This window comes from Harpia harpyja, chromosome Z (genome assembly GCF_026419915.1).
Source record: "Harpia harpyja isolate bHarHar1 chromosome Z, bHarHar1 primary haplotype, whole genome shotgun sequence".
NCBI classification, from domain to species: domain Eukaryota; kingdom Metazoa; phylum Chordata; class Aves; order Accipitriformes; family Accipitridae; genus Harpia; species Harpia harpyja.
This window is the reverse complement of record NC_068969.1, coordinates 51144992-51166127: the sequence shown is the minus strand read 5'-3', so window position 1 is coordinate 51166127 and position 21136 is coordinate 51144992. Positions and strand designations below refer to the sequence as shown.

General features: G+C 41.4%; 1 protein-coding gene across 4 annotated transcripts in view; it reads right to left on the bottom strand.

Annotated features, from left to right (window-relative positions):
• EPB41L4A (erythrocyte membrane protein band 4.1 like 4A) overlaps positions 1 to 20804 on the bottom strand; it is a 141624-nt gene extending 120820 nt beyond the window's left edge. For all 4 annotated transcript variants that reach the window (XM_052777560.1, XM_052777561.1, XM_052777562.1 and 1 more), the window contains exon 1: positions 20320 to 20804. In XM_052777560.1, coding sequence (XP_052633520.1) covers positions 20320 to 20418 — 99 coding nt within the window. In that variant the 5' untranslated portion in view covers positions 20419 to 20804. The remainder of the gene's footprint in view (positions 1 to 20319) is intronic.
• Positions 20805 to 21136: the final 332 nt, after the last annotated feature.

The window sequence follows — 21136 nt, the reverse complement described above, 5'->3', positions numbered from 1 at the left end:
ACTTTTTGACATTATGGGGGTTTTTCCCCCATGTTTTCACCACATCCCCTGTCACACAAAAGGGAGGAAAAGGTTTTGAAAGGCATTTTTACACTGTGTAATCTTTTATTCAATTTCAGGGTATTCTCTTCAGTCTGCAGGTAATTTGCACAGAACACATCCAGATGCTCGAAAATCCAAAAAAATAATTTTCACAATCAATATTTACTCAAAGTTTCAGATTTTTCAGTTACAGAGCTTAAAATACTGTAGTTCACTATAATCTCAAGCCAGCCCAGGTTCTGTAAACCAGAGAGATAATGAATTTTTTTCACCACTAATTAATCTGCTGAACTGTAAAGTGAAACTTTCCCTTACTGACAACAGGCTACTGCAACACGAAGTTGAAGTAAAAGGAAAAGGTTAACATGGGAAAATGAAGAAACAATACTTTGTTCTGCTTTTGTGATAACACTAGGGCAAAACGATATTGCGCATTTTAAGATGTATCTTCTAGAATGACAACCCTATTGAGAAGGCTGCAGAGAACAATTCTCCATTATTAAAAAAACATTTTTTGAGAACTGGTACAATGCATTGGAGCAACACTTTATTTTTGTAAACTCTTGTAATGACATCCCAATTCCTAATAAATTACAAGTGTGGTTGCATTAATTCCACCATCAACAAAGGCTGAAGTCAATACTGGGCCTAGATATAAATGATGAAGTTTAATAAATACATAAAGCAGGAAGGTAACACTGGAAAGAGTATTGATGATAGCATACCATCAGTGGAGGTGCCTTTTTTTTTTTCTTTAAAGAAACAATAGCGCTAGAAAAAACAGAGACAAGAAATCAATTCCTACACTTCAGCACAAACATTTTTAATCATGATGCCCAAAACATGGCCTTACATAAGGGGGTGAAGGAAGAAGGGTAGATTTAACAGCATTTATTAAAGTATTTCTAATCCAGAGGAGTGAGGGAAAAAAACAGTTTACAGGTTGAATGAAGTATGACCTGCCTTTATTGTGTGACACTGTATTCTGTAATTATTTATTGCATTTACTATTCATATGCACTCAGTTAAGTGAAATGGCATGATAAAACTCTCTTCAGGAAGGTGAGCAATAAACTCATCTTTTGTAAATTAGCTAAGGCAAGTAACTTCTCTTTGGAATATTCCTATTTTGCTTGTGCAGGTAACATTTTTGCAAAGGCTTCAGAGACAAAATATTAGCACCTTTGACTTAAAACTACAGTGTTGTTTAAAGAAGGGTTTTAAGTAGAGAAGGTCCCTGACAAACACACTGAGTTCAGTGCAGAGGTCATAACGCCTATCTTTAAAATGACAGGGCCTTGGACAGTAGCATTCAAGCCTTTCATCATGGGCATATGGGAGTATTTGAAGGAGGTCAGCAGGTGTTCAGTCCTTCTCTGCACCTCAAACAGCTCGACGTGGAAACTCTTGGCAAGCTGGGAGCTCCCCGCTTCAGGGCAACTTGGCAGGCTGCGATCCAGGAGATCCAGCTCCCACCCACTCCTGCCCACTGCGCCTCCTCAGGGTGGGGAAAGGGACCGGCTGGGGTAAGCCCTGTTCCAGCCATAGCCAGGTGGGATACGACTCCTTGGGAACCACAACCAACTGGAGTAAATTAAAGTAGACCTCAGGCTACCTCAGAGAGGGCTGGGCCAAGTCAGGAGACGAGAAACACGCAGCTGTAACTAGGATAGAGTTCAAGGAACACATACTCTTTTAATCAAAAACATTTTTCCTCTTAATTTGGTCGAGCATTCATAGTTTTACAAAGGTCTTTGTAGCATACCACCTGCCCTTCCCATGACTGCAGCCACAGATACAAACATTAGCAAGTCTAGGCAGGAAGAAGCATGAATGGAAGGGAATATTACCTCTGCCATGTCATTCTATTTATACTGCACTCAGGATTTTTGGAACCTAAAAGAAGAGGCCAGATGACAAAAATTCAACTGCAATGCCAGTGCTGAGAATGAAGGTACTCCTCCTCCCCAGGAGATGCATCAGGCAGATAACTCAAAACAGGCTGTTGCTGAAGACAGCATCTCAGCAAGCCAAGAGCCAAATCGGAGACAAACACAAACTGCTACTCTTAAGTTCTGCAGAACGCTGGTAAAACTTAACCCAAACTGGAGCAACATTGGAACATACTGGTTCAACACCCTTTTTCTGTTTCTGTAATTTTGCTGCCTGGATAGCAGTTGGCAAGAAAGCTGGTTAATACTATTTACAGATTCAGCCTAATCTTACAGTGTCGGAAGAACAACATGACCACAAAGACACTGGAGGACTTTTCAAATATGAAAGATGAGAACTGCCTAGTAAGAAGCCATTACACATTCAGGTCCTTCAAAGCCTGAGACCAAATTGCAAGTAGCTTTGCCTGAGGAAGACATGAGTTCACTTTGAGGAACTTCTGGAAAGCAGAGGGCTCTTCTAGTCATCATGAGTTTTCTAAAATCTTTCTAAAATCTTGAGTTTTACCTTTGGAAAGTGAATTTATACAAACTTTTAAAAATGGGAAGGGACACTGGATGCAACAGTGTCATGGAGATGTCAAAAATCAAATGCATAAAACCAAGCCAACAAACTTAAAAATTAAGTCTGCAGAGAGAAATAAATCTGTCTGTGGCTGCAGGCATTTTTTTAAGGGGAGAGGGGTCAGGAAGTTGGCAGAGCTGGTGGTGAGGTTTGTTTGCATATTTTTTTTCCCTGCTTCTGTTTTGTGGGTTTGTTTTAAGTCAACCCCTGTTCTTTGAGGTTAAATAAAACCCCAGATTTTTGCCCGAACACATTTCCAGTCTTCAAGGTCCTCTCAGATCTTCTAACAAAGAACTCTATGAGAACTTGTATCTGGTAGAAGGACTTATATCTGATAAAATTGATTTTAATTGAAGTAGCTGTTTCACACCACACTGCTTATTTCCTCTCACATCACTTGCCCCTTCTGCTCTATTACCATCATCATCATTTACAGAGATGAGACACAAAGAGACTGTAGTTCGCTGTGGAAGGGATTGTAAAAAATACATCTACTAGTCCCTAACTTACAAAACTTAAAGTCAAAATAATGAAACAAAACAGGAAAAAAAAAAAAGGAAATATAATTTACCCCTTTCGTAAGTGCAAAGACTTGAAGTCCAGACCCTCCCAAAGGGGTTAAACTGGTAGAAGCAAGACCTGCACTCTGCTCATTTACATACCATCTCAAGACTTTGGCCAGCAGACCAATCTTACCAGTTTTCAGTCTCATCATCATCTTCAGAAGACTGTTTTCATGTCACATCTTCTGGATTTCTGCCGGATCCCAGCCTGGCGCAGTTTAAAGCTGCCTTGGAATTGGCAACGTTCTGCCAAGCAAATAGCTCCAGGGACAGCCAACATGAAGCACGGAGATAATGATACACATTCAGAAAGTGTGCTGTGGTTTGGAGCAGGGGAGGGAGAAGCTGACAAAGCTTTTGCAGAGTCACAAGGTTAAGTCCTCTCTGCATGGAGACGCTCAGAAAAACACAGCAGAATAATAATCCTTAGAGGCAGCAGCCTGAGGACCACTGCTGCTCAACCTCTAAAGAGTATCCATACAGGAGTATAAAAGTATATGCTGTTTAAAATGTATTAACAACATTAGTTGATTTGCTGCACACAGTGAGAAAGGGAACCTACGCACAACCTTCTACCCAAGGATGAAATTGCTGCTCAAAGTTTTTTGCTTTTGTATCGCTGACAGTGCAAGGTATATGCTGTCATATGCTTGCTGGGAGGCCTTTGTCTCCCTCTCACCAGAGTAGGAAAAAACAAACAAAAGACGGTGAGGGGAGACTAAGAAGGTTGTTCAGATTAATTTAGTCCTCTCTCCTTATCATCCAGGAAGGAAATAATGGAAGAAGAAGAACTATTCAAGAAAGACAAAAGGGAACTGCAAAGCAGGATTTCAGTGAGGACACACTGCAGAAACAAAGATGAAGTTTTGTAAGGGTACACAAAAACATTGGGCAGGAGAGAAACAGCTAAGCTAAAGCAAACCAGTCCTGATATTCTTCCTAGGTACACAAATATGAGATGGTAGTGGAAGACATCCGTATAGAACCTAATGCCCCATACATGCCTAACCTCCCTCACCTTGGGTGCCAGACAATTGCCTGAGTGCCTGTCCCTGCCCAAAGTCAAAGCTTCCAGCATTTCCTTGGCATCAAGTCTCCTAACATACTATAAAAAAGCATGTTAAAAAAGGTTAAGGATCAAATGTACTCTATGCACAGACCCACTCAAGTTAGGAAAAAATGAAAAGTAGCTTAACTGAAAACAAAAGTGACCCTGGCTAGATGTCAGGGAAAGTTTTCTAAGTGGAAGAGTAACAATGGACTGCAGCTGAGCTCCTCGGAGGCTCCTTTAGTTGAGGTTTTCAAGAACAGATGAGACCAAAGGAACCTGTAAAGAATGAACCACATATTTGTGACCATGCCCTCATGTAATGCAATTCACTATAAACTGACTATATATCCTATTCATATAATTCCCTTCTACCCCTATTGCTCTACAGAAGCAATCCTAGCCACTTAGAAATGATGACTTTACCTTCAAGGGGAGAAAAAAAAATAATCACAGCACTTGCTTTAATTCTGAGCTTCCTCACAGAAACATGCAGGCTTACTGGTTTTAGGAGTCAGCAGGGTTCATGTTTTTGAGTTCCTCCCTGCAACCATGACAACAGAAAGTTTAAATTATTTTAAATGAGAGCAAGAAAGAAATTCCAAGACTTTGCATTGACAAAAACACCAAAGTGAAATCCACTGTAAGAATCAGTCCGTAGCATTGCAGATTTGAAGCCTTCCAGAGAAACCAGAGACCCTTGAAGATACCTATGTAAGCTGAACCACCACTACCACAACCTGTACAGGCTTTTCGCCAACAGCAAATGAAAGGTAATGCAACTAAATCCTCTTATTGCAAGCTAAACTGAATTACTAAATATTTGCTATTCATGCATGTAGATAGCTACCACAGCTGAACACTTACCAGCTTGATCATGTGCCCAAACCTTTTGACAGAATCTTCTAAGAATCAGCAGAGCCCACAAACACTGCATGGAAGTCAAAGACTTAGATACTGTAGTCACACTGGAGAACTTAATTTTAGATAGGGTAACACACCTACCCGAATCACAGAACTTTCAGCTCCATGTCACTACATAAATGACTCCGTGACAGTGAAACTTTCCTTCTGAAATACAGTTTTAATATGTTCATATGTGAAGAATTACAGTATTGCTTAGAGGCAAACATTTCTTTGTGTCAGCAGCAGCTGTTCCTTAAAACTGTTAAATCCACATTTAATTATGTGGGATTGTTCATTTATTAAAAATACAGACTCGACAGCATAAAATCCACTAACTTCTGTTTCTAGCATTGAGTAAGAAAATGCCGACTCATAATGTTAAGATGCTGCTTCCCAGTTTCAGCTCATGAGTCTAGCTCTCATACACCAGGCATCATAAATGCACCTCGATGTAAGTGACACTGTTGTACTGATATTTACTCTGTAACTGGTAATTCAGGCCTTGAGACAGTTTTTCAGAATTACCTGAGTGCCAAGCACAACCTTTAGAAAAGACTTTTGAAAGAGTCTTATGCAAGCACCTGAATACTTCTGAAAATAAGTATCATGCCTGTGTCCTTTGTGTACAATTCCAATCCTGCCTATGATTACATGATACAAAATAATCCCCATTGACATTGACTGGATCTTCCTCACCAAGATCGGATCCTTCCAATTTCTTCTTTTTCATATGCATAATTTTTTTCTGTTTTGATTAGAATTTTATTTGCTTTGATACATTATTGCATAAATGACATGTGAGATAATCCAACAAAGGATAGTATCATTTTCTTCTCCTGTAGCAGAACATGTGTGAGCTGACTAAAGCCTAACCACTGACTTATTTTGGCTTAATCAAGTGTCACTGGAGGATATAATTCCCAGCTGAAACAAGAGCCCCAAACCAGAACAAACCTTTGTTCAAAATAAAAAACTCTTTTAAGCAGATCCAGCCTTTTATCTAAATGAAGGAGACTAAGAAAAAAATCACAAAAATCAGCAGTTCCACCAGGATTCAAACAAGTCTGTTATTTCACTAGAATATTTTTTCTGCTCTAATCCTTAGCATAGATAGATAGATATATGTTTAAAGGTGCTTTAACCTTCTCCAACATACTCCTTTTCCCGAAAGTGAGTAGCCTATATAACATGAGCACTACCGTAATGTGTACCCAAACAGACTCCAGGAGGATTGTATTTTACCTCCCCATGACAGCACATCCAGTTAGTCAGAAAGACAGTTTTTGCATGCAGAGAAAATCTTGAGGTTTGGGGGTTTGATGGGCTGGCAGGGCTGATCAGTTGATCAAACGTGTTTGATAGATTGTGGGTTCTGTGTTTTGATAAGGTCAGTACTTACTGTGGAATTACCTGCCAGGCCTTTGGCAGACAAGCTACCTTTGCAGGTTTGTGTTAGAGATGCTTAAAATCTTCAGGCTTGCCTAGAAACCTTCTTCAATTCGCACTGCTCCTGGAACCAGAGTGTACCTCCCTCCCAGCCTGCCCCAGGCATGGGCGGTCGAGCTTCTAATGCTAACCTGTTGTCTTTCTCACTTAAGGAAAGGTTAAGCTAGGTAAGTACAAAATTATTTGTACCAGTATAAACTGTTTCCATGCTGGTTTACCTTTATAATTTTTTTGCGATGAAAACAGAACACGCTTAACCAAAATCGTGACAGCCGTGCAAGAACTGGATACGCATCAGTCCAGAGCTACCCATAATATGTGTCCATAATGTGGGGCAAACGCCTGGTGCAATTTACTCACAGCAGAATTCTGCAAATTTATACTGCCAGAGCAACAACCCCAGACTAATCAGCTATTCTACTGCCTAGAGACAATACCACCTGAACTGACAACTTGGCCTCTTTTCTCCTCCATCCTAACCAGCTCCCCTCCCACACTTGCCAATTTGCTCACTCCTGTATTGCTGCAGCCCTTAGACTGATATCTTTCTGTGGCAGGGCCTGCTTTTGCATGGCTGTTTGCGGAGTACTTCGATGTTTTATCAGCGTGTTCAAGTGCTACCACCACTAAAACAACGTATCACTACAAAAACTCCAGCCCCAGCTGCGAGCAGGAGGAAACAACTGTACACTTGAAAAATAACCTAAATCTACATGTGTCATGAATGCTGGAGCATGAACTAATAGAGTCAAAAGCATTGTTTAATTCAATGGTCAGTCCCTCCTTCCAGATCGAAAATGGCTAGTGCTCCTGACAGAGCGCAAGGCTTCCTTTGTGTATACTCAAAACAATCACTACTGCGATTTCCTTTAAATCATTCTTCTGGTTCCCCCCTCCTGCTTCAGACTTAAAAGAGCTAGGAAGAATCATGCTTTTCCCTGCATTATGATTTTTTTTTTTCCTTTTTGCAAGCCTGTACTGAATAGAAAAAGCCTGTATCAGGCTGGTCAGGTTTCCTGTTCCCCCATAAATGTTCCTAACTGCCTTCAAAATGCAAGCACATTTGTATGCGCGGTGAACTTCATAGCAAACACCTGCTTCTTAAAGGCACTGTACACTCTGCTAGCTCCTGTAATTTACTGCTTGAGTACATTCTTTCACTTCATTTTTTGTACACTCAGAAATCAATGTTCAAAATTCAATTACACTACTTTTCTGCAGTTCCAAGTGATTTTTCTTATCCCGTATTCTTTCTGAATGCAAGAAAAGGAATAGGAATCAGAAGAAGCTTGAGAAACTAGATAATAAGCAGCAGCCTGTTAGATGTCCTTATTCTTACAGATGATAATACTAAGTCCATCTGCTCTATGTGGTGAGATTTACGTAGGAAAAAATGCATATTAAGATGAAGAACCTTAATCCACTGCAGGCAAAGGCAGTTTCAATAGACTTATAGCAATCCACTGGTGGATTAGATACAAACACATACACGGCACAATCACCTCAAGCTGAGCATGGAGATGGGCATAGCATACATTTATATCACTTTGAAAGACAGGTGAATGCAGTAATGAACGCGAGCTTGTACTTTTGTGACTTTTCAAACACATGCTTATACTCCAGTAAGGCAGGCATATAAAAATATAGCTGTTTTGAATCATCAAGTGAAGACACATGGTAGGATTAAATAATACTGAAGAAACTTTCACTTACCCATTTGATTTTGGAGTTTCTTTGGGTGCATTATTTGCTTCTGAAAAGTTCTGGATTAATATTCTTGGAGACAGGGTTCTATAAGCACACTACATGTATGTCACACACAGCAACAAAAGTATTTCTGTATGCTGCCCTACTGCAAAGCTTCAAGCCTGACCTAGGTAATACTCATGGACAAAAAAATAAAATTAAAAAAAAATATTTAAAAATCAAGAAAATAGAAAATGTCATGGGCTCAGATACAGACTATGCAACGGGAAAAAAAACCACATCTGTAACAAAAAGCTGGGTTTGATTCATTTTTGGTGAACTCAATGCAGGTGGTTTAATTCCCTTCCAATCAAACCTTCCCCTCAACAAAGTATGCCATGTCAGAAGTGTGCCTTCCTGCAGGACTTCTGCCTTCTTCTGGAGTTTCTGCATGCTACAGTAAAAATTTTGAGCTCTTAGAAAAAGACAAACATGACAAATCACTGCAAAGAAAGATTTACAACAAAAGAAAGGAAGTTTCCTCTCCCCAAACGTCTTAATTTCACCAAGATCCCTCTGATTTCTGTACAGACACGCACACAATATCAAAAACAAACCTATTCTTTTTCTGACCATCCATGCTGACTTTCGCTCACCTATTCACAAAGCAGCAGACATCATAAACAAATATGGTCTGCATTGCAGTTTGTCTTTAAACAAAGACTTCAGGAGACAGTTCATGAAACCTGCTTCTATAGCAGAATTTTTTCAGGAAAGTGGGAAAAGAGAAAAACAGATCTAAGATCACTGAATAAAGATTCAGTCATGAAAGGGACAAACAGAGCTTTCATGCTCTAAACAGTCAAACTCAAGATCTGAATGCTGATGAGAGGCCAAGGATGACTAAGAAAAAGTTTAACTTTTATTTAAAAGGTAGAAAGTTTGTAAGTTTCTTTTATGTGAACAACATCTAACATCCTCGTACAAGATCTAACATGTTTATTTTCAGCGTCATCATTTACTAATTGAGCCTGCTTGCAGAAAAATTGGGTCCAATATGGCTCCTCTTGAAGTCGGTGCTAAAGCACACCAAAACACCGATTGTCTTCATTGGAATTGAAACCAGGTCCACAATTTCGAGTATTCCCAAATCAGGGAAAGGCTTTGGTAACTCACTATTGCTTTCAGAAGAAGAAGGAATGTTATTACCAAATCGCCGCCTAAGGAAGAGAATTGGCTTTTGCAGGAACAGCCCAGGGACATTGGAGGAACAGCTGAAGGAATCACAAGGCCAGGAGCATTTTCTTAATAGTAAATCTCATCCATACCTATGTGGAGTGTTGGGAAAGCAGAGAATACATCCCATTTTTGGAGAAAGACAGTTTGTAGAGGTGATTTTAAAGGCACTATAGTTTGTCAAGCTTTAACACAGAAGAACAAAACACTACTCAAAATAATCCAGAATAATTGTGCTACATTTGAAGGACACCAAAAGCTTTTGTTTCCAAATACGATCCCTCAACTTCAGACCTTGCTATGTTCCAGGTGAAGAACATACACGTTGCAAAGAGAACTGAAGTGTTCAGCCAACTTAAATGTTACACATTAAAAGAAAAGGCATATAGGCACGTGTTTTGGAACATTCAGGTCTTGCTTTTAGGGACTTTTAGAGAGAAAAAAAAGAATAGGGGGAAGAATATGGCTGAAGAACCTGACATCACTTCAAAACAGAGGCAAAATATTTGATCTTTTGAACTTAAGGGCTTTATTTCATCTTGAAAATATTATTAAAAAACACCTTTAAGCCCACTCCCTCCTCCCCTACCCAAAGCAGCCAATGCAAATTAAACCTAAAAAGCTGAGGGCAAGTCAGGACATTCACACACCTCTTCAAAAGGTTCCACTACAAGGTCTTGTGGCTTTCTTCCCTTCTTTCACAGAGGAAACAGCGATACAGGAAAAGTTTTTTGCAAGTGTAACCACACTGCCAATTTGCATCTCTCCTTTGTTTGCCCAGGGCCTTTTTCTCCTGATCACCAGTACTGAATTTAGGCTACCTTTCTCCCATGACCCCTTCTAAAGTGTCCTAATTTCCTCTGAAGGGAGATCCAGGTGCAGCATCAGGATCATTTGCTGCATGCTCCCCTATATAAACAGCTTAGTTTCAGTCATTCAAGCCAGCCTTCAACATTACCCAGCAATGCATGCACCTTCAAAGCACCCCAATACATAACATTCACCCCTTACAGTCATGCTATGACAACCGGCATTACAATAGTCTGAGACTCAGCTTTCTTTTATTCTGGCATATTGAATAAACAAACCAACTATACAGACAAAAGACTGTCTGTCAGCATCAAGCAGACTTCCAAGGACCCCCAAAGGGCCAGGTCTGGGCTGCGTGCAAGGCAGTGCAGATGTAGCCAGCTGCACCGCTGAGCCCAGGACGCAATGGGCTCCTTGCACTCCCTCATACTGTCTTTCCAGGTAGTACAGACACAGACACAGAAAACCACAGGAAACGAGAATCTGACGGCTCCTCAGCATGAACAAAAACTGAGAAAGTAGTAGCAGTCACAGCTCTCCACTCCCATTTGGTTCTGACACATGACTTCCTTTCCCTTCAACAGCCTTGATGAGAAGGTTACACTACTTTATAGACAACAGCCATCTACTATACCATAGGCAAACAGATTAACACCACTGAAACAGAGTTAGAACAGAGGCAAGGCCTAATGCAGTAGTATTCTGTCTCTGGTGTTGGCCAACACCAGCTAGTTTTGAGGACAGTTTAAGATGCCCCCAGTAGGAAGATGTGTAGCGTCTGCTTTTGTATTACGCGTCATACTAATATTCAGAGATTACCTCTTTTCAGAAGGGATATGTAACCATTCGCTTCAAGTTGTAAGTCCGTGCTGAAGTCACTCCTCATTACTCACCTAAGTGTTCTTCCCCATTTTTTTTAAGTCTGAGTAGCTAGTTTCACCAGTTTGCTGTGGTACTCAGACATAGCATAAAAAAAGGTGTATTTTCCCTTATGGTTCTGATTGTAGTCCCTTATATAGACAACTCTTGTTCTGGCATTCTGAGAGGAAAAAGAACTAAACCCTATTACATTCATCCATTCATCCACCAAATAGGAAAGAAGTTTGTCACAATTTTTTTACACTGTGACACTAAGAATCTGAATAAAACTGATGAAAAAACTGGAACTGTGATTTTTCCATATCTAATTTATTTAAAAGATTAATAATAAACTAGATCCTCAGTATTTAATAAATAAAAAGTGCGTATTACTATAGACAGAAGATATTTTTTGTGACACTACAAATAACCTATTCTCAGACATAAATGAGAACTTACAGTGAAATATATAGTATGTGGAAAACAAGAACCAGGTCCGGTGTTTTTTATCTGGACAGCCATTCTTTTGGCTCAATCCTGCAAGATGCTCAACTGCCTTTAGTTTTGCAAAGTGTTAAAGCATGTGCTTACATACATTACTAGCCATGCCAAATTTTACCACTAATTACATAGGGAAACTGCCATTTTCTGCCTTCCAAATACTTTTCATGCAATTGAGATATAAAAGATCCTCCTTTTCCATTACTAAAAGGCATTCTAGTCTCACACAGCCAAAGAATTTATCCCTCAGTGCATTCAGTTCTCATTTTCCTGAGAACACAGGAAAGATAGTAAAGTGCTGAGCCACTTACTATCAAACTGGCTCACTCAACCACATACAGATTTTACCCACATACCCAAAAGTTCAAGAACTACGGGAAGACAGACTGTCTTGCCTGGCTTACAGAGAGCTGTTTGTAACCCTAAAAAGTTTAAAAGGTAAATACTGACATATAAATAAGTACATGAACCATACAAAATATAGCCCACTTTTCCTCCACATTAGTAACTATCCATGACTATAATGACTTTATTATATATTTTAAATGTAAGCTGAAGAAGCAGTCAGATTTCACAGAATGTAAAGGATTCCCCTTATTAAACATAACTAACACAAACACCTGATAGGAGGGAGGGTGTGCCACTCATATGCACTTCCCTCGTGTCACACCAAGACAGCATAAAAAAATTCACCAGGGCCAATGACAAAGAAGGGTTTGTTTAAAAGGAATCCTTACAAACCTCTGAGACTTCTAACAACCAAGCTTTAACATAACACCCCTGGTACTATAGGTTAATGATGCATACAAGTCACTAAAGATTTCCATGAAGAATGATCAAAAAATCCCTACATGGGTATTTTAAATTTTAGTTGTTATTTTCAATAATGATGATTTGTACTATCAACTTAAAGAAACTACTGAGGTGTGTTTTTTCCAGCTCTGGAAAGGTACTACCAGAATTACATTTCACAAAAGGTCTCTTCCCTTGTCATCATAGCATGTATTTTCCTCTTTCACTCATATTCCCAACTGTTTCTCTTTCTCTCGATTTCTAACCTCCCCAATACTACTGTTTCCCTTTTCCTTCCCTCAAATAAAGAATGCAGATCCACTGGCTGTGTGATTACTGCTGCCTGTGTTCCCTTACACACCTCAGACTGGACCATCGTGACCCATTTTCTTACAGGTAAGCACCTGCCTCCCGAAGAGTCACTAAGCACAGTCTACTTCTGACCAGTGGGACAACAGGCAAAACAAGGTATGGTATGTTTATGGTGATACTGAAATTTTAGCTTTAAAAAAGTCAGTGTTTATGGTCACAAACCAAGCAATACAACCTTCTACCAGAAACAAAAATGCACATTTCCCACTTGGCAAAACAGGAAGGTTCCCCTCCTAATGCTGCAGGAAAACCAAAGGAGCAGAGCTCCATTTTGCAATGTTTCTACTGGTTTTCCACTCCTAAATAATAGCATGGGTTGACCCCATGCGTGTCCCTTTGACCTTAGTGCCTACAGTGTTCAACCATCCCAGCACAGGATGCAAAGGAAGAAGTGGGAACAAAAGCACAATCAATACTGAAACTACAATCTTCATTTTAAACTATGAAATTAAATTGGTATGCAGCAAGCACAAGTTCTGATCAAAAAGGCAGTACCTAAAATGTGCACTAAAAATGCAGTCTGCAAAATTCTACACAGATATTGAAATATGATTATTCACTTGCAAAGATCTCACATTTGAATAAATGCAGCTAATATAGCTGCTCTATCACTACCAAAATGAAATCCTCTTGAGGGAAACAAGCATTTAAATTAAAAAAAACACTGACAAGAATGAAGGAGAATGCATCAGTAACCTCTCATCTTTCTACCAAAACTATGGATATTAGTAATAATGCAACAGGACCAATACATAATTTCTCATTTTCTCATACATGTTCGATACCATCTTGGCAACAGATATTTCACAGTGTGAAGTGACATAAAACTATAGCTTCTTAATGAAATTCTGTTTCTGAAGCACTTGTCAAATTATTCAGTCTCTTCAACAGTTCCCCTCATATCACATGGTAATTTTTAGCAGTTTTCTTTCTTGAGTGGAAGGGTTGCAATTCTGCAGTTGAATTTTAGTTTAGAACTTTAATAAACTAAAATGAATAAAATATCAACAGATGGTATTTAACTGTACTAAATACTCTAATGTAAGAAATGCTCAATTCGAGTTACAGAAATCCAAAAGCGTTTAACTAAAAGGCTGCCTCACACAGCTTACATTTGCCCTGGTTATATTAAGAAATTATGGCTTATTGAAACGAGCAAAACAGACCCCTCTGACAACGTTATTGCTCAAACCTCAGGTTGACTAAGAGGTAACCTCATTTAAAAGTTAATGGATTTCCTTCTTGCTGTCATGCTGGTTTCATTAATTTAGTTAAGTGCACCTAGGGAAAATAAAGTGTCTCAGTGTTCATTTATTTTATGTTTATTCCCTGGGGTATTTAAAATTGCTGGTCTCATCTGTAAAGATACTGGTGAAATTAGTAATCTATTTCAAATATGTGACAGTAATTTTGAGAAGTAGCTAATAGCAAGGTTTGTGAGCCCTTTTTGTTCCTTTCATTCTTTTTTAATTTGGAATTGTGCACTGTTTCAGTCCATTTTTAGAGGACTGAAACAGTGCACAATTCCACATGCACCATCTTGTACTCAGTGTGCAATCAGATGACTATTTTATAGTAGAAATTTAAGAAAGAACAGCATCTTTCTAATATGGAAGTGCTACAGAGTATCATTAATCTACATTTTTGTTAATTTTTTTGTTGTTGCTTTGTTACGAACAATCCTTAGACATACTGTATCTATGACATTAAAGAAGAAACCATGTACTTATTTACACTTGGAGGTTGACAACATTATCTGTTTAGTTTCCCTGATGCTGTGCAAAATATGCCCACAAAACAGAAAACTGTAGCTTTATAAAGAAAAGAAATTTTAAGGTTGCCAACAGGACTTAGAATGGTATCAGTTTTTCTAAATACTGTTTTCCGTGTTAAAAAAAAAAAAAAAAAAAAAGCTGGGTTTCAAGACTGTGTCCTTCTAACCAATTCACTTTTTATTAACTATGCTTTTCAAACAATATTCTGAGTATCTAGAAGAATCTACCTTGAAAGGATCTATTAATCAATACCAAACAGGGCAAAGGAAAGAATATGCTTGAGCTTTGATATTACAGTTTAGTAATCATTGTACGTAGCAAGCAAATTACCTTAGGCAGAAGGCAACTGCAATCTACCATTGAAAAGGTTTTTAGGATTTCTGAAATAGTGTACCTGTATAATTAAGAAAATTTCTCACAGAAAGATGCTTTCCTTTTTAAAAAATGTATAAATATAAAACAGCAGAAATCACTATCACAAAGAATACATTCCATATTCACACAGCAAATGACTAACAATTTGACTTTTAATGCCAACTCTCAATTAGAGTAATTAACACAATGTAAACTCTTTCTATCCATAGGGCTCTATTTCCTCCTGACTGTGTATTCATTAAGCATTTTCACCAGGGAAAAAAACAGGAGCCTAGCATTCCTGTATTGATTCCTTGGAGTCCCTAAAGCTAAATTAGCTTCAGCCAAAAGTGCACCCCACATTTTCCATATATGCTAAATTTTGAAGGCATGAAGCCTGGGACATTTTGAACTGCTCAGACTCAAAAAAAACCCAACAAACTTCTCTGGGGAGTGAAAAAGAATAATGCAAGGATAATCCCCAGAAAACTTTCTAAGAAATCGTTATGTTTACCTATTTCTATATATCATACTAAATCATATTTTCAATTATTCCGTAAGTTTCTTAACAACATGTATCATATTCTGATGAACCCACTCATGTTTTTTACATATCAAGTCATTTAATACAGTTCCTAACCTCAGTCACTCACTACTTCAGGTATTTGGGGGGGGGGGGGGGGGGGTGTATTTTTTTAAACCATGTTGAGATGTTGAAGCCTGCTTTTAGATTGTTGGATCTCATTTTGTTAAATTCTCAGTAAATCATCATGCAGAAAAATCTGTCTGCTTATTTCCCAGATAAAAACCACACACTTTCTTTGGAGACCGAGTACGTTATACAGATTTGACCTCTAAGTGTAGTTTACAAACCATGAAATGCATCTCTGTATGGAGGGCCACATATGAAGGGGCAGACAGCCTTGTATATCACAGAAGTACCAATTAACACCTTAACATACCAAGTAAGTGTTATGCTGGCCAGAATATCACTATTAGATGGTACTACCTAATAAAATAATGTACAGAACTTACACTGCAAATAGAATCTTCCAGGAAGAATTAGTGTATCTATCCTCTTCATCACTTCTCTTACAATCAAACTTTGCTGTTGGCCCATCACACATGTCAAATTAAGTAGGACTCAGACAGCACAGAAATAGTGCTCAGAGGAATTTCAAGGATTACTTCACAAGTGCAATGACCAGATGGCTTAAGACTAGAGAGGTTGCTCACTGGAGAAGTAGCTAGTATTTTTTGAAGAATTTGATTGCAACCAAAGAGATACAAGCATAAAATAGAGAAGTTTCATAACATTTTTAACTTCTTCAGGAAAAAGAAAACAAACATTTGCTTTAAATAATGCTCTCAAGACAAATAAGTAAAAGAGTTGTTAAATTCCTGTTACATACGCATTACAGGATAACCGTTATTTCTGAAACAGCTAATCGTAGATAGGCTTCATAGTATTTTCTAAGGGCCCACAGAGGTTTGCTTGACCTCCAATAACAAGTTTGAGCAACAAGGCACACCAATCTCCTGCGAGGACCATTACTCCAATTCCTAACAGAGCCAAAATATGTAATGCCCTCAACCCATCAGTCAGGTATCACATCAAAACACTATTGACATGTCTTGTGACATCAACAAATAAGCTGTACCTGCTCAGAAGGTAGTACTGTACCATAAAAAAGCCTAAGTTATTGACTAATCTATGTGGATATGAATCAAAGTAACAGGCCTGGAAAAGTTATTATTTTTCAGTTAACAGCTGATTCTTACCATATTTGTAGCAACAGTCTGTTAAAAACCCATTTCTTAATTGTCATCTTGAACATCCTTTTTAGAGGAATAGCTGCCCCGATCTGAAACCATATACCTTGATTTGTCTGTACCATATACAGACAAACTGTACCAGGACCTGGTGAATAGCCTCTTAATCCAAAATTGTTTGGACTATCAACTGCCATTGCTTCACTATCTCAAAACATGTACTCTCCAAAATATCTCTCGCTGTTAATGTGCTGTAGGGAAACATAAAAATTGAGATTATAAGATATTTTATGCCCTTTGCCGATTATCTAGCTACTGTCAGCCTGCTGTAACCCTGAAGGCTGGAGAGCCAGCTTCCACATTTTCACACAACAGTGCTCTGACTTTAAACCACAAAGACGTAAAGGGAGAACAGCAAGACAGCACTGGTAATGGTGAGAAAACAAACTATGAGAAGCAAAAGTCAGTTTGAGCAACTACAAGGAAGAGATCACCACAAACCCCTCCAGACAGCGTGGCCCACAGCAGACTGCTCAGCTGCCACCAGCCTAGAGGGCTGGGAACTTTATTCCTGACTGATGTTGACCTGTTGCATGACCTTGGAAAAGTCACTCGACCTCTTTGGACCTCAGCTTCCCCACTTGGAACGAGAAAAAAACGATGCTTTCCTTTCCCTAACAAGCTCTTTGAAATTCACAGACAAGGATCTCTAAACTGCACTCTAAGTCTTAGTCTTGTGCCACCTCTGCTCATTGTTTTAATCTGAAGTACAACTTAAAGCCCACTGTAGTACCAAGAATGTGTTAATAAAAAGGTAACTCAAAAACGTCATATTTTGCAGTGTATAGTTGCTGTCAAGCACACCAAGTCAGAAATAACTAAACAATGCAGCTTCAAAACTCTACATCAGTTCAGAAACAAGTATCTGCTTCATGCCTTTATTTCAGATTCACTGAAGAAACTGAGTTGCTTAGGACTCCTACAGTCACAGAGCTCAGTATTCCACCCTTCAAAGCAAGTAGGACTAAATCCACTAATATCAAGTAAGTACATAGAGAGTAAACAGCTATTAAGTTGTGGTTTTTATTTCCATCAGACATGCATCTGCGTGGGAAAAAAGAAGGGAACAAAGTTGCTTGTATAACCACTTAAAACCTCTGCTCTTGTAATAGCTCAAGATTTGTGAAACAGTACCAAAAACGTTTCGTCCATAGCTGGGAACCCAATTAAAAGTGTGAAGACAAATGAAAGATCACATCCAGAATCTTAGGTTCTAAGAAAATCTTTGTTTTAAAATAAAATACATAAGAACATTTATAATCCGTATCTCGGTGCCAAGCTGAAATTCTATAAAAACAAATACGAGACTCTGCATTTTTAGACGTGTACTTGCTAACAAAAGGTTTAAAACAAAACATTTGTATTTCAAGGTTAAAGTGCCAAATGACAGAACATGGCAAATTTTAAGTTCTGTTTTACTAAGAAATAATCATGTAACTTCAGTGGAAGCCTGTAGAATAAAAACAACACAAATGCTCCCTGAGCAGTTTAAAATGGCATAAGCCAGAACTCAGTTGAAAGAGCCCATTCTGCCCCCCTCCAGCTGTGAACTGGGTCAGGGCACCGATCCAGCTGAAACTAACCCAGCAAAAGGAAAACCAGGGGTTACCCTTCAGCTGGACACGCGCTGCTTTTCACACGCAGCTGCGCAAACACTTGTGCAAGTACAAAGGCACAGGAGAACACAATGGTGGAAACCACTGGCTAGGAGAGAACTATGCAGTTCCTTTCTGTAGTTTTCACAGGCTCATGGAGCTACAGTGCTGGGGTGTGGTTTCACATTATACAAATTTGGTCTTAAAAAAAAAAAAAACAGGCTGCTACAAAAAGGGAGATTCTCCTTTCCCTCCCTTCCCCACTGCTTGTGCAGTGTCAGTGCCTACCCCAAAATGTTAACAAACTACTAGTTTTCTGCCAGATCCACACTCTGTTCCAACTGACTCTATGACTGCTCCATGGTTAGATTCAAGACAGAGCAGGAGCAGGTGGAAGGGGTGAAATCTTTAGCATCATACCACATTCAGATCACACTAAGAATGGCAGGAAACCACACCTTCATCTTAAACTAGACAGTTCCCAACACTGCAAGTCACGCATTCTTAAAAAGAAGTTACGTCTCCAGACCCTTTCTTTCCCATGGGACATGAATTTTTATTAGACACTGCACAAACCCATCACCCTTCAGGGTTTGTATTCATGAAGCAAACTGTAGGGCTATCTTTGCAGATTATTCTTTTAATATACTTCTTTTGTGACTGCACATTTACAGGCAACAAAAGCATATATGAATGCATAACATACATACCCACATCTGCACACATAAAGCTAAGTTTTCCAGAAGTGTCTAAATTTAGGCTTCAAAGACCCTATGTAGGTACTGAATTCCAGCGCCACAGTGATTTGCCTACTCCTCTGTGCTAAGCATGGATTTATGAGCCTATTTGCAGGCAGTTGATTCAGCAAAGCTTGACAATTACATGTAGAGCTGGCAGTGCCACAGATTACAGTTAAAACTATATTGTTAAATTTAGACTCCCTCTACCCCCCCTTTGGGTTTTCCTTTCCCCAGTTGCTTCACCAAACTTTACTCATTCAAGCTGTGACATAAGGCATACAGATTTTTATTCTTCAAATGTCTTAGGTACAATAGATCAGCCCTTTCCAAGACTAAATTTTAGAAGAACCGATTCCTTTTTCTTTTTTTCTGATCCAACACCAAAACCACGTTCCTACGTTGCTAATAAATTCAAGTCCCTGGCTTTTCAAACAAGGGCTTCAAGTGCCTGAGACATGCCATTTGCTGTCATCAGGCTTAACCAAACAGGACTAAGTTAAGGGCCCTTAGAAAAATCTCAGTTTCCACATCCTCTGTCAGCCCTCATTAGCGTTCGGCAGATGACGACTTTGAAGAGCCCATCCTGGCCGAGCGTGCCGCAGCAGCAGCGCCAAGAGCTTTTCCCACCGACCGGGCCACCGGCCACAGGGCTGGGAAGGGTGGCTGGACCTTCACCCCCTCCGCTCGGGAGCTGCTGCGCGCCCGGCCCGGGGGCCGGGGGAGGCGCCCGGCTCCGCCCCGCTGCCGGCGGCCTTTCCCCCGCCGAGGCGAGCGGCTCCGGGGAAGGCATGGCAGGGAGCAACGGCCAGAGGCAGAGGGGAGTGACTCAACACGGGTGCGCAGCAGCCCGTGTACACAGCCGCCTTTTTCTCTTTTTTTTTTTTTCTTTTTTTTTGGTAGCACGTACAGAAAAATACTCGTGTCCCGAGTGCTCCGGAGGGGTCGGCACCTGCTCATTTAAATGAGTATCTCAAAGTAAAGTCTCCAGAGCCACGTCTACCCCACCGGCACGCGTCTTCCCGATTCGTCGGTCCCTTGCGCGACCACAAGGAAAGTTAGGAAATTCTGTTTTCGCCTCCCGCGGGACCCCGAAAACCCTTTTTCCTACCGCCGCTCCCTTGCCGGCTCCCGAACCGCGGCGGGGAGGCAGACGCCGCCGAGCAGCCGCACCACAGGGCGCGGAGCCCGGCCCCGGGGACTGGACTCTCCCGCTGCGCATCCCGCAGCCCCGCCGGCCGCCCTTACCTTGATGCCCTGCTGCTGGGTGGTCAGGGTCAGCTTGGACTCGTCCAGGAGCAAAACTTCGCAGTAGAATTCCTCGGGGACCCCGCAGAAACAGCCCATGCCTGCTGCGAGGGGACGGGGACGGGGCGGGGAGGCGGGAAGAGCCCCGAGCGGCTGCTGAGAGGGGCTGAGGCGGCGCAGCCGGGGCTGGGCCGCGCCCGGCTCCGCGCCCGGCTCCGCGCCCCGCCGCAGCGGCTGGAGACCGGCGGCTGCTAGGGCGCAGCGCCCAGCCCCACGGGGCGGCCCTCCGCCACCGCCATCCCGCGGAAGAGCCTGGACGGCGGGTGCCGGGAGCTCCCTGTGGGAAAGGGCGAGGAAAAAGACCGGCGGCTTTCTACGAAGGAGCCCAGTGCGCAACGCTCGCCCGCGGCTGGCTGTCACGGCGGCTCCCCCGCCGCTGCCGCCCCGGGGAGGTACCGAGCCGCCCACCCGCCCCGTCCCCCGCCCCGTCCGCGCACGTTTCCGCGCCTCCTCTTTGTTTGTGTGGAGGAGCGGGCCCCGGGGGAGCTCTCTCCGCCGCCGCGGCCGAGGGGGGGGGGGGGGGGGGTGTCCCCGCCCGGCGAGCGCGTTCCCTCCGGCCGCGGACCCTGCCAGCGGAGCAGGGCGGCGGCAGTGCCCGGCGGGCGCGGAGCTGGCGTCCCCCGGCTGCCCGCGGCCACGTAGGGAGGGCGCCGGCAACCGCTCGCCTCCTCCCCCGGCGGGGGCGGAGGGACGGGGGCCAGCGCCGCCGGCCGCCGGCAGCGACCCGGCCGCCGGGCAGCGGCTGGCCGCCGCCTGC